The sequence below is a fragment of the Urtica dioica genome, chromosome 8, assembly GCF_054948205.1.
Source record: "Urtica dioica subsp. dioica isolate 48M chromosome 8, U.dioica_male_clone48M_v1_H2, whole genome shotgun sequence".
Lineage (NCBI taxonomy): Eukaryota > Viridiplantae > Streptophyta > Magnoliopsida > Rosales > Urticaceae > Urtica > Urtica dioica.
Window position 1 is genome coordinate 245,816 of NC_142763.1, and position 13,332 is coordinate 259,147.

The window sequence follows — 13,332 nt, forward strand, 5'->3', positions numbered from 1 at the left end:
TTGAAGAACAAACACAAATAATCCCAAAGAATCGAGGGAAAGTGACTATAGGCTGGAGCTCAACTGGTCAAGAGTTATGCTCCCCATAAGATAACTAAATAAATAAAAAGGAAGGAGTTGGTTGTAAGAAAAAGTTGGAAGAGTATTATTTTGCTAGGAAACCCTTAAAGTCCTTTGATTTGGATATTTGATACCGCGAGACGCAAAAGCAGGTCGCTCTGGGGCTTGGATTGGAGAGTCTTCTTCTTGTGGGTGGGTGGGTTGGTTAGAGTTAGAGTGTAGGAGTTGTTGTTCAATGGTATGAATATGGTGGTGTGTGGTTGGGCGAGAGATGGAATACGTGATTACGACAGGCTTGAGTCAGTGGCGGTCCTACTTCTGTACATCCAGGTTGGTGATTTAGGATTCACAATGAATGGTGTTTGGGTTTGCAATTGATCGGTGGTGAGTGTGTCTCAGATTGGTTGTGGGGTGATCGGGTGCCTTGGAGCGTCGTACAATGGCGTTGCGGCGATGAATGTGTGCGTGGCTCTGTTCGCTCTTGTGGCCATCGAGAGCAGCAGCCAGAGGCTCGGCAGGATCTACGCCCTTCTCCTCCTCGCCGCCATCCTCATCGACCTCCTCTGGTTCATCCTCTTCGCGCACCCAATCTGGTCAGTACTCTCTTCTCTCCCAATCACAGATCACAAAATCCAATGCCTTCGTTTCTCCACCTGGCACGCCTCCTCAAGTGCTGCGACGCGCGCTCCGGCAAGTGCGTCCACGCGCACGCCCTCAAGACAGGCCTCCTCACCTGCCACTGCGTGTCGAAGCCGCTGCTGAACGTGTACGCCAAGTGCGGCCACCTTCACGACTCCTGGCGGCTCTTCGCCCAAATCGGAAACCCCTCCGACCCCGTCCTTTGGAACACCCTCATCTCCGCCAAAGGAAATGGAAAAGGAGATGAGGCCGCGGTGAAGGTGTTGCGCGCCATGCTCCGGTGCGGAGAGGCCAAACCCAACCCCATCACGATGGCCAGCGTGTGCTCTCGGGTCCCGCAGCTGAGGGCCGCGGAGTGCGTGCACGGCTACTCCCTCAAATGCGGACTCGACACAGACAACCTTGTGGGGAACGCCTTGGTCTCCGCCTACGCCAACTTCGGCCTCCCCAACCCAAACGCCTACGCCGCCTTCACAGCCATCCGCACCAAAGACGTCGTCTCCTGGAATGCCATCATCGCCGCCTTTCACCAAAACGGCTTTCTCAAACAACCTCTTTCCCTCTTTCTCCAAATGACCAAACTCTCTCCCCTCAACCACGTCACCCTTGCCACCGTCCTCCCCCTCTGCGCTTCACATTCACACCAACTGGCTTACCGCTTTGGGACACAGGTCCACGGCTATCTACTTCACCGCCCCCAACTCGCCCATCACGTCTTTGTCTGCAATTCATTGCTAACCTTCTATTTAAGGCTCCGAAACACGGAAGCCGCCGAGTACCTGTTTGACAGGATGAAATCCCGGGACTTGGTGTCCTGGAATGCCGTTATTTCGGGCTTCGCTTCAAACGGCCAGTGGTTTAAAGCACTGCAAGTGTTCCACAGGTTGATCGCAGTCGCTACTCCCGATTCTGTGACCATCGTCAGCACTCTTCCGGCGTGCGCACATCTACGATACCCGCGTGTTGCCAAAATGATACACGCCTATGCTCTTCGACATCCCGTCCTGCGTGACGACACAGCAGTCGGGAATTCCATGATCACTTTCTACTCAAAGTGCAACGACGCATTTGCAGCTTATCAAACATTCTCTATGATGCCCAACAGAGATCTCATATCTTGGAACTCCATGCTTGATTGCTTCGCAGAGAGCGGGACTCGTGCCGAGTTTACAAACCTCTTGTCTAAGCTATTTGAGCAAGGAATAAGGCCGGACTCCATTACCTTGTTGATTATCGTTCGTTTTTGCGTTGGTGTTTCAGAAATTGCCAAGGTTAAAGAGACTCATGGGTATTCCATCAGGGCGGGTTTTTTACTGGGCAATGCGGAGCCTACTATTGGAAATGCAATCCTCGATGCATACGCTAAATGCGGTGAAATAGAGTCTGCTTACAGCGTCTTCCGGAGTTTATCGGGGAAAACAAACTTGGTGACATTCAATTCAATGATCTCGGGCTTCGTGAACAGTGGGTCACAAGAAGAGGCACATATGCTATTTAACAGGATGCCCGAGAGAGATGTCACGACTTGGAACCTGATGATTCGGGTTTATGCGGAGAAGGGTGTGATTGGGCAGGCTCTTGACTTGCTGCATGAGCTCCAAGGTCGAGCAATGAGGCCCGATGCCATGACAATCATGAGCCTGATTCCGATATGCGTTCAGACGTGTTCGGTCGTCCTTGTGAGGCAGTGTCACGCGTATGTCATCAGAGCTTGGTTCGACGACGTGCGTTTGACGGGGGCTCTCTTGGACGCGTATGCCAAATGCGGTGCCCTAAGCTCGGCGCATGCGATCTACCTGTCGAATCCCCAAAGGGATTTGGTGATGTTCACTGCCATGATCGGGGGGTTTGCGATGCACGGCCGCGGAGAGGAGGCGCTCGCATTATTCCGGAATCTGTTGGAGACGGGTGTGAAGCCGGACCATGTGATTCTGACGGCGGTGTTATCGGGTTGTAGCCACGCGGGGCTGGTGAGCCAAGGGCTGGAGATATTCCGGTCTATCGAGGAGGTTCACGGGATGAAGCCCACGATGGAGCAGTACTGTTGCGCGGTGGACCTGCTCGGGCGCAGCGGCCGAGTGGAGGAAGCCTTCTCGCTCGTCAAGGACAATGTGGGTGATGCAAGCGTGTGGGGGGCGCTGCTGGGGGCGTGCAAGACCCATCACAACGTCGAATTGGGACGCGTTGCGGCCCACAAGCTCTTTGACATGGAAGCCGACAATGTGGGCAACTACGTGGTGATGGCCAACTTGTACGCGTCGCACGCTCGCTGGGACCGCTCTCTTGAGCTCCGCAGGCTCATGCGCACCCACAAGCCAGCCGGCTGCAGCTGGATTGAAACGGAGACGACCACACACGTTTTTGTGGCCGCAGACTCTTCTCACCCCGCACGACTCGCTATTTACGCCACCCTGCGTACTTTGGACAAGCAAATCAAGGCTCACTTTAATTAGTTTACCATCGATGCTCTTTTTGTAGTGGCAATCCAGATGATTCTTTTGTGTGTGGAATATAAACATCTCTTCTTGACCTGGTCATGTGTGCGTAAAGATTTTTGGCAAAGCTGTTGAGTTGTGTGAGTTGATTAACGGTGTGTGAATACAGGAACATGTCTTCCGAGGAACACGATTCGTACTTCAGGTTCTCGGTGAAACTGACGCTGGCAATGCAAATGATCGGGTGCTCGGTGAGGGTATTATCGTCACTTCTGTGGATCCAGATGTACAGGCTGGGTGTGGAGGCAACAGCTTCGAGAGACGATCTGCGCAACAGCTTTCTGAGCCCTCCAGCTCCTCCTAATGCTGCTGTGGCACGCCAGTCCTCGGGCTCGGATGAGGTTTTGGGTGGCTCTATCTACGACCCTTCTTACTACTCATCTCTCTTTGAAGATGCCCGATTCTCCACTCCGGTATCGTCTCTCTCTCTCTCTCTCTCTCTCTCTCTCTCTCTCTCTCTCTCTCTCTCTCTCTCTCTCTCTCTCGTCACCCAATATTTGTGCCGTTGAGTCTCATCAACTCCGTATTGCTGCTATTTGTAGGGTCAGAATCGTGGTGATGCTTCACCACGCAGGCTATCAGGAGGAAGGTCTATTCAGTATGGCGAAGTAAGTTTCTGTTATTAAGTTTGGTTATGAAAAAAAAAAAAAAGCATATATAATCGAATTTCGTTTGTGATTATCAGAATCATGGCAATGGATGTGCATCTAGTGGTGATGGTTCTCCACTGAAGGTATCGACAGGGCGGTCTTTTCCGTGCGTAGATGTAAGTCATTCCTGTCATAAAGTGTTAGGCATTTTCTTCACTATCTGCTGACGGAAAATGTTGGCGCAGGAGGACAAGTCATTTCGAACGTGAAGTGAAGTGGATCATTTTTTCAGGAGCCGAGTGTGTACAGTAGTCGCAAGCAATTCTTTAGGAAGAGGGGTATAGTTACTACAAGAATGGCAGTTTTGGATTTGTACAAGTGATATATCAATGTCGTCGTATTCATGTAAACAAAGAGAAAAAACAGGTGCAACAAAATATGTTACTACTTCTAGTGTAATTGCATGTCCAATCTCCAGCGGGACAACTCAACACCACCATTAGAGTTGCACAATGCCTCAATAGTATAATATTCATTCATTCACTTCATTCCTCGGCAACTACATTGTTTCGTAACGCTTTGTCTAAATTAAATTCGGGCCAAGTTTGTCGTTAGTTCAAAAATGTGTAACTAAATCCACAATTCTATTCCGGGATTGGGCAGTCTATAAACGTAATATCATTGATGCCATGCAACAATTGAAAGCTCGTCGTGCTTTTCAGGCTGATCTAGTTTGTATTCAAGTTCCTGTTGCCATCACATAATGGGTGTTCAAACTCTAAACCTAATACCAAATAAATAAAATAAATAGACGAACGAATTACCTCAAACCACATTGCTTGGGTCCTCTTAAGTTTTTCTTGGAATAGAGATTGCATGATCTGTTTATTATATTGTTATAAGTCAGAGGCAATATGCTCTACAATACAATTGTTAGGAGACTGGTTTTTTAGACTCTAAGGATATGATGACACCAATGAATCTTACAATTTCTTTGAATTCTGGTGATGGTGTTCCTTTAGAAGATGAAACTCATTATCGTAGTTTTATTGGAAGATTGTTGTACTTAACCATCTCTAGGTCTGACATTACTTACTCAGTTAATGCATTAAGTCAGTTTTTACAAGACCCTTATGATATGCATTTGCAGACAATTCATCATTTGTTGAGATATATTAAAGGTGCACCTGGACAATGGCTGTTCATTTTTGCAACATCATCAACTCAGCTGAAAGGCTTCTCAAATGCAGATTGGGCAACGTTCTCGGATACATGAAGATTTGTTTCTGGGTAATGCGTCTTCATTAGAGACTCCCTTGTTGCGTGGAAGTCTAAGAATCAAAACACGGTGTCGAGGTCGTCAGCAGAGTCGGAGTATCGAGTGTTGGTGAGCTGATTTGGTTGCAACAACTGTTGCTTGACTTCAACGTCTTTCCGATGAGTCTCACAATTTTGTTCAACGACAATCAAGCTGCAATGTATATAGCATCGAATCCAACGTTTCATGAACGTATGAAACATACAGATAAGATATCGATCTCTATTTCGCTCGTGATCATGTGCAACGTGGAGACGTTAAACTATTTCCAATACCAATACGAACACAACATAAATTCGATGATGCATTGACAAAGCCTCTTCCAGCTTCGGCTTTACGATCTATCTTGTCCAAGCTATCTCTCAAGGATATCTTTCGTTCACCTTGAGGGGTAATATTGGAAATGCTTAGTCTTTGTATTTTGGCATTGTGTTGTTTATTTTCAAGATTACTTAACCTTTAAATAAAGTCTGAGTTGTTTTGTATTAGCATTTATTAGATTACTAGAATGCCCTGTTTCAATTCTGTTTTAGTGAGGGCTTTATTGTAATTCTTTCGGCCTTCCTTTTGTACGTAATACTCTATAAATTCCCAGCTTCAAATTCTATGATGCATAATTCTTTGTTTTTTCAGTTCGTGCTTCTTCTCTTTGAATTCTCTCTCCGATATTCGATCGTGAAAATTGATGACGTTTAAACTTTTTTAAACAATTATTTAATGTTTAAATGGACCTGCTAAATGTGATATTATGATGAGATGGGAAATAAGTAGCAACAAACGCACCCACTTTTTGGGTGGAAGAATATATATCCATAAAATAAAATGGGTGTTATGTTAGGTAAGGTTTGTTGACTAGTTTTCAACGAGACAAAAGCTCTTACTCCAATTCCCTCCCCACCATTAGTCATAATCAATATACGATTAATTAACTTATACTTAGGACTCATCAGTCCTACACATATGCATCTTTATAATTAACTTATAGCTTTATTTGTATTTTTTTAGAAGAGATAGATTTAGAGCTACGAAACCAAAATTCTAATTTCCTACCGAGAAACGACGAGAAAAGATTGAGTCTAGAGAGAGACATTTTTGTCGTTATTTTTTATTATTCTGAAAATTGCTTTGAAAAAAAAAAGTTAAATGTGTGTTGAATGAGATTGAGGTATAAAGCATTGGTGGTGATGAAATTGCTTGGCACCTTCAATGGCGCACTAAAGCATGAAATTAAAAGAAGAAAAAAAAACTAGGTTAATATTGATATGTATCATGCTTTTCCAATGCATGATATCATAAAAAAAAATGGAAAAATATTATTCACATATTTGTATTCTATAAATATTTAATTATTTGTTTATTTCGAACTAGTATGATCATCCATTTTTTTAATACCTTAATTGTTGTAAATAATGAAATTGATATAATATAAATTGAATTTATTTCCCTAAAAAATTAAATTTAACAATATATATATGTATATATTAAAGTGTATGTTTGTGATTGACTTATAATTATATATATATATGGAGGATGTAAAAAAATAAATCATGATATCGTTGATGTAACAGTGACTAGTGAGGAGTGTGAGTGCGGTGTAGGACCCACTTCCCGCCAAAAACCATAACACGTTGGCAATGCCTCTCCCACTGCCTCTCTAACCCCATTATTACTTTACCACTAACTTTCTCTCTCTATCTCATTCACACACACAGTTCTTCTTCTTCTTCTTCTTCTTCTTCAAGAAAGAAAGAAAGAAAGAGATTAATATTTGTATGGAAGATGTTGTTGTGAAGAAGGAGTGATGGGGAACTGTTGTTGCAGAAGAGAGCCTTCCATATACGATGCAAAACCTGGTAATTTTGTTTTCCTTTATTCATCTAAACTCAGCCCTCTCTTTTGAATTGTTCATTACAAATACCATCTTTTGGGTCAAATTATGTCCATTTATCCTGTTCAACCTAAGTGGGTTTGAAAAATGGCTACACTTTTCTCACTTGTGAAATTCTTTATTCAGAATATAATATCCAGCAGTTGGGCCCTTAAAAAGGGAGGGGATAAATGGCTAACAAAACATGTATTAAAGTAGATATGTGTAAAAAAGAGTGATGAGTTGGGAATAATAATACGAGTAATGCAGAATCGCCAAAGTCGGTTAGAGTGAGAAGTTGGAGGAGGGATGAGATGACGAGGCTGCCGTCGAACCCGGCGGAGGTGGAGAGCTTGCGGGCCGACTCTGCAGCGAATAACCCGCTGATCGCCTTCACTTTCAAAGAGCTCAAGTCCATGACCGACGACTTCCGCACCGACTGGATGCTCGGCAGCGGCGGCTTCGGCAGTGTCTACAAAGGCTTCATCGCGCCCGACCTCAGGCCCGCTCTCGACCCTCTCTCCGTTGCTGTCAAAGTCCACGACGGAGACAACAGCCACCAAGGCCACCGCGAATGGCTGGTACCATGCCCGCCCCTCTTACATACATACATACTATCTGTGCATTCATTCATTCACTTTCATACTCCCGATCCCAGGCAGAGGTGCTTTTTCTGGGCCAACTCTCTCATCCCAATCTGGTCAAGCTGGTGGGCTACTGCTGCGAAGACGAGCACCGCGTGTTGGTCTACGAGTACATGCCACGTGGCAGCGTCGAGAACAACTTATTCTCGAGTACGCACATTATCGTACATGACACCACACCACGTTCATTCATCTACATATTCATATATTTGCATTTGCAGGAGTGTTGCTTCCTCTGCCCTGGTCTGTCAGAATGAAGATCGCATACGGCGCTGCAAAGGGACTTGCTTTTCTTCATGAAGCCCAGAAGCCTGTCATTTATCGCGACTTTAAGACTTCCAATATTCTTCTTGACATGGTGATGCTTCCTTCATCTCTTCTTCATCTCAATGTGATTTTAGCCCCATATAATTTGACATTGGCCACACACACAACACCAACAGGACTACAACTCGAAGCTCTCTGATTTTGGGCTGGCAAAAGATGGCCCAGAAGGTGACGAGTCCCATGTTTCAACACGGATAATGGGCACATATGGATACGCTGCGCCTGAATATATCATGACCGGTATGTATGTTAATAATTATGTGACACAAAATGAATATGAATATGAATATAAGTGTGTGTGTGTGTGTGTGGGTGCAGGGCATCTGACTTCTAGAAGCGACGTGTACAGCTACGGAGTGGTTCTTCTAGAGCTACTAACAGGAAGAAAGTCGTTGGACAAGTCGCGGCCGGCTCGGGAGCAAACCCTGACGGATTGGGCGCTTCCACTGCTGAGGGAGAAGAAAAAGGTTGTGAACATCGTCGACCCGAGGCTGAACGGAGACTATCCCATCAAAGGGCTTAACAAGGCAGCCATGTTGGCGTACCATTGCTTGAACAAAAACCCGAAAGCCAGGCCTCTCATGAGAGACATCGTTGAGTCCTTGGAGCCTCTTCAAGACACCCTTCAAGCGTCCAATACCATAACCGTCATTACCGCTTCCCACACTCAACTTCAAGTTCAAGTCACCAAAACAGATGCATCCAAACTGCCCTACTAATTCTTCTCCTACTTTTGCCTTTCATTGACAAATAGCAAAATGGGATTTTGGTTGTACAATATAACCCCCGACACATAACTCATTATTGGTTAGTATCTTCTTTTCAGTTTTCATAGAGAGAGATTGGGAACAACTGCTTATGTCATGTGTACCTATTCGACATATCGTCATCATAATTTTAGTATATTTACATTTCGTGGCTGTGTTGCTTATGTGTCCTTAAAATATGTGTTTAACATGGTAATCTACTTGACTATACTAAAATAGTGGTAATCTACTTTACTATACTAAAAAAGTGGTGACTGCTCTCATTTGAAACGGAGCATTTGAAACGTTTCCGCCTTTTTCCTATCCAACACATGGCAAGTTCTTTTCTTTCATTCATTAGTTAATACCACCGGTCTTTCTTTTATTCTTTTTTTTTCATTCATTAGTTAATACCACCGGTCTTTCTTTTATTGTTATTAGAAAAGTTATCTAACTAGTCTAAAACATGCCGTCACTTCATATTTCACTCATGGTTTTATAACATTTCGAGTGTACAATTTTATTTTTCTTTAGAAAAAAAATATCCTTGTATTTTAAATTTGATCATCAGTTATTGAAATCTGATTAATAGTTATTTAAATATGATCAATAGTTATAGATATTTTATTTACAATTATTGAAATCTATTTAACAATTATTGAAATTTGATCGACATTTATTGAAATTCTTTTTTTAACATCTATTAAGGGCAAGGGTTGTTTGTTTCGAGTTTGTATTTTATCATTTTTTTTGGATAAAGATCGCATCGTTAATCATCGTTTAATTTTGTTTCATATGCTTTTCTATGTTTTGTATATAATTTTTTTCATATGCCTAATAGTGTTGTAAAGGGATATGTGTCTGTGAGAGAGAGTAAAAACAAAGGGATAGAGATAGAGATGGAAACTAGCAAGTAAATCAAAGATAGCGTGCAAAAAGAGGCAACGATCCACGTATTATGAATATCTTCCCAAACTCAAACGGTATTTCATTTCCCGAGGAACGAAGGTGTGGCACGACAATCAATGCATACATATATATCAGATTATGTAGCGATAAGGCTGTGTGACGCGCAAAGAGACAAGGCATGGCCATGACGATAGCTATCCATTCCACACTAACTCATTGCTGGTCTTTCTCTTCCCACTCTATTCTATATATGTATCCACTGCTTTGTTCACCCATCATCCACTACATTACCATTTCCAATTGCAAGCAAGACAAGAAACAATGACGGTTGGGCATGAAGCTTACGTGCAGCGCAAGGCTGGAGTGTACGAGGTGCCTGAGGGCGTGGAGATCCGCGGGAGATACGATGCCGACTTTGCGGCGATTCTAAGCAGAGACGCTCTGGAGTTTGTGGCGGCGCTGCAAAGGGAGTTCAGAGGGCAGATCAGATACGCGATGGAGTGCCGCCGCGAGGCCAAGCGCCGCTTCAACGACGGCGGCGCCCCCGGCTTCGACCCTGCCACCCGCTACATCCGCGACGGCGACTGGCTGTGCGCCCCTGTGGTCCCCGCCATCGCCGACCGCCGCGTCGAGATCACCGGCCCCGTCGACCGCAAGATGGTCATCAACGCCCTCAACTCCGGCGCCAAGGTCTTCATGGTAACTAAACATGTCTCTGTGTCTACTTTAGCTGCTGCATAATAATGTTTAATATTCATTCATTGGGGTGTGTGTGTGGGTGGGTAGGCTGACTTTGAGGACGCGCTGTCGCCGAGCTGGGAGAACCTCGTGAGAGGGCAGGTGAACCTCAAGGACGCGGTGAATGGGAGCATCAGCTATCAGGACGCGGGCCGCAACCGAGTTTACAAGCTCAGCCACAATCCCGCTAAGCTGTTTGTGCGGCCGCGCGGCTGGCACCTCCCGGAGGCCCACATCCTGGTGGACGGGGAGCCCCTTGCCGGCTGCCTCATGGACTTCGGCCTCTACTTCTTCCACAACCACACAGCCTTCCGGCGGTCCCACGGCGGAGGCTTCGGCCCCTTCTTCTACCTGCCCAAGATGGAGCACTCGCGCGAGGCCCGCATCTGGAACTCCGTGTTCGAGCGTGCCGAGAGGAGCGCGGGGCTGGAGCGCGGCAGCATCCGCGCCACGGTGCTGATCGAGACGCTGCCGGCGGCGTTCCAGATGGACGAGATCCTGTACGAGCTGCGGCACCACAGCGCGGGGCTCAACTGCGGGCGGTGGGACTACATCTTCAGCTACCTCAAGACGTTCCAGGCCCATCCGGACCGCCTGCTCCCCGACCGCGTCCAGGTCGGCATGGGCCAGCACTTCATGCGCTCCTACTCCGACCGCCTCATCTGGACCTGCCACAGGAGAGGCGTCCACGCCATGGGAGGGATGGTAAATAAGCTAATGCTAATGCTAATGCTTATATGAGATGAGATAATGAATGACATGACATGACACACTGTCTGTCTGTGCATAATCAACCAGGCCGCTCAGATCCCCATAAAAGATGACCCTGCGGCGAACGCAGCGGCGCTGGAGGCGGTGAAAAAGGACAAGGAGAGGGAGGTGAGGGCGGGGCACGACGGGACGTGGGCGGCGCACCCGGGGCTGATCCCGGTGTGCATGGAGGCGTTTGCGGGGGCGGGGCCGAACCAGATACAGCGGGCCCCGGGGACAGAGGGAGTGACGGAGGAGGACCTGCTGGAGAGGCCGCGGGGGGTGCGCACGATGGAGGGGCTGCGGCTGAACACGCGCGTGGGGATCCAGTACGTGGCGGCCTGGCTGGGCGGGGCCGGCTCCGTGCCGCTGTACAACCTGATGGAGGACGCGGCCACGGCGGAGATCAGCCGCGTCCAGAACTGGCAGTGGATGCGGTACGGGGCGGAGCTGGACGGGGACGGGCTGGGGGTGCGCGTCACGCAGGAGCTGTTTGGGAGAGTGGTGGAGGAAGAGATGCGCCGCATCGAGGCCGAGGTCGGGAGAGACGCCTTCAAGAGGGGCCGCTACAACGAGGCCAAGCACATATTCACCCGCCAATGCACCGCACCGCAGCTCCACGACTTCCTCACACTCCACGCCTACAACCACATCGTCCAACACCACCCCAACTCCTCCAAGCTCTGATCACTCTCTCTTCTCTTTCTACTTTAATACTCCATCCACTGCTTCTCTTGCTGCTTCATTTCATTTCCACAATAATAAGTTTCTCATTTGTTTTTCTACAGTTTCGCTTATTCCTTGTTGCTTGCATGATATCACACTCCATATATATATTATAATCCCTAAGATGAGTATTATTTCCAAAACAGGAACTAAAATAACAACGATCAACATGTGAAGAAACAACCTTAATACTGTGAATGACAAATAATTCTTGTTGCAGAAAAAAAAATATTTAATACTTTACAAAGACTAGTATCAAAGACGAAAATATTGAGTTAAACAAATTAGGATAGCAAAACAATATTTAATTCTTTTTTTTAGTACTAAGAATGAATAACAATACTCATTATGTTAACAATTACAAAACTATTTTCACTCTTTCTACATGAGGCATAGAATTCAGAATCGAGTTAAAGAGTGCAAGAATAAAAGCACACACACAACATCGAGGTACCACACTTGTTAACCGAAGGAGGGTAAGACAATCGCCGATGGCTTGACCCGTCGGCCTGATTAAACTCACCCGAAGGCGGTTCCTTGAATGTCGGACTCCACTGGGAATTGGCCACGAGGCAAGCTCCCATAATCACTGACCGCTTTCATTAATAGTTCCGAGAATTGTTTCTGCACAACAAAACAAGTGAGCTTGTCTGGATCGATTTAATAAAAACAGAATTTTCATTTCCAAAGAGTGATGATATAGTGACAAACCTGATATTCAGCCTCTACGGGGATGCTATCCAGTGAATACGGTTGTTGTAGACGAGCAATGATCCGTCGATCCTGACCAACACACACAACATAAGACCTTGACCAATAACACTCCAAATTCACATATAGAATTAATGTATGGATTTACAAAGTGAAATTACCTTGCCCTGAATCACGTCTTTCAAGATAGTAGTGATCCTCTACAAAATGTAAATAAAAAAATAAAAAAAAAAGTTCAAACCTTTCCTGCCTTGGAATTCGACTTGGAGATCACCAATCTTCTTTTGCACTGACGTGAGTTCTCTCAAGACTCTGATCAGCTCGTCACCCTTTTCCCCGGGAAGAATCTTCAATAAGTCCGAGTTCAATCTCAGTGGAGAAGATAATAGATAGTAGGGTCTGAGCAAAACGAAAGGAATTCGGAGACCTGAGTTGTGTGCGGAGAAAGAGAGAATCCGAGATCGGAGGCCGTGAAGAGAGCGTCCGACATTCCTCCGATCCGCCGGAGAGGCTTCTTTCCAACCCAACAACTCTCACAGTCTCGCTCGCCATCAAATAAATAGTGGTTCCTAGCACCCGCCCGCCTTAAAAAAAATAATGTTTCTGAAATATTAAACAGTTAAATGAGAATCAGGGGAATTAAGCTTGAAAAGATGGTACTACAGTCAATTTCCCTTTATAGATATAGTCGGCAAGGGCTTTTGTTGGGCCATTCGAAGGAGAAAAGAGAGCCCAGTGGGTTGTTCTAGAGTGTTCGAAAATCCAACGGTCCTAGTTAAATGTGGGCGTAGAAGATTCAAGAGAGGGGGGTT

General features: G+C 45.9%; 4 protein-coding genes and 1 long non-coding RNA gene across 5 annotated transcripts; 4 read left to right on the forward strand and 1 right to left on the reverse strand.

The window, feature by feature from the left end:
- The first annotated feature begins 34 nt into the window (after nucleotides 1–34).
- On the forward strand, nucleotides 35–4,407 carry LOC149386866 (uncharacterized). The gene is made up of 6 exons (XM_089623126.1): nucleotides 35–390; nucleotides 460–653; nucleotides 3,304–3,607; nucleotides 3,737–3,802; nucleotides 3,880–3,960; nucleotides 4,030–4,407. Exons 1-6 carry the CDS (start codon nucleotides 301–303, stop codon nucleotides 4,051–4,053), a joined length of 759 nt encoding a protein of 252 aa, XP_089479252.1. The 5' UTR covers nucleotides 35–300; the 3' UTR covers nucleotides 4,054–4,407.
- LOC149386867 (putative pentatricopeptide repeat-containing protein At5g08490) lies at nucleotides 674–3,228 on the forward strand. Its single transcript, XM_089623122.1, has one exon. The coding sequence runs from the start codon at nucleotides 696–698 to the stop codon at nucleotides 3,150–3,152; it is 2,457 nt and encodes an 818-aa protein (XP_089479248.1). The 5' UTR covers nucleotides 674–695; the 3' UTR covers nucleotides 3,153–3,228.
- A 2,351-nt stretch (nucleotides 4,408–6,758) lies between the features above and the next one.
- On the forward strand, nucleotides 6,759–8,854 carry LOC149386868 (Protein kinase superfamily protein). The gene is made up of 6 exons (XM_089623125.1): nucleotides 6,759–6,955; nucleotides 7,240–7,550; nucleotides 7,628–7,763; nucleotides 7,835–7,971; nucleotides 8,057–8,180; nucleotides 8,259–8,854. The coding sequence occupies exons 1-6, from the start codon at nucleotides 6,904–6,906 to the stop codon at nucleotides 8,657–8,659; spliced, it is 1,161 nt and encodes a 386-aa protein (XP_089479251.1). The 5' UTR covers nucleotides 6,759–6,903; the 3' UTR covers nucleotides 8,660–8,854.
- A 794-nt stretch (nucleotides 8,855–9,648) lies between these two features.
- Nucleotides 9,649–11,868, forward strand: MLS (malate synthase). The gene is made up of 3 exons (XM_089623124.1): nucleotides 9,649–10,294; nucleotides 10,382–11,038; nucleotides 11,132–11,868. The coding sequence occupies exons 1-3, from the start codon at nucleotides 9,917–9,919 to the stop codon at nucleotides 11,768–11,770; spliced, it is 1,674 nt and encodes a 557-aa protein (XP_089479250.1). The 5' UTR covers nucleotides 9,649–9,916; the 3' UTR covers nucleotides 11,771–11,868.
- A 107-nt stretch (nucleotides 11,869–11,975) lies between these two features.
- Nucleotides 11,976–13,256, reverse strand: LOC149386870 (uncharacterized). The gene is made up of 3 exons (XR_016300694.1): nucleotides 12,762–13,256; nucleotides 12,521–12,592; nucleotides 11,976–12,433 (listed from the first exon to the last, which is right to left on the reverse strand). It is a non-coding gene; the product is annotated as an uncharacterized LOC149386870 (long non-coding RNA).
- Nucleotides 13,257–13,332: the final 76 nt, after the last annotated feature.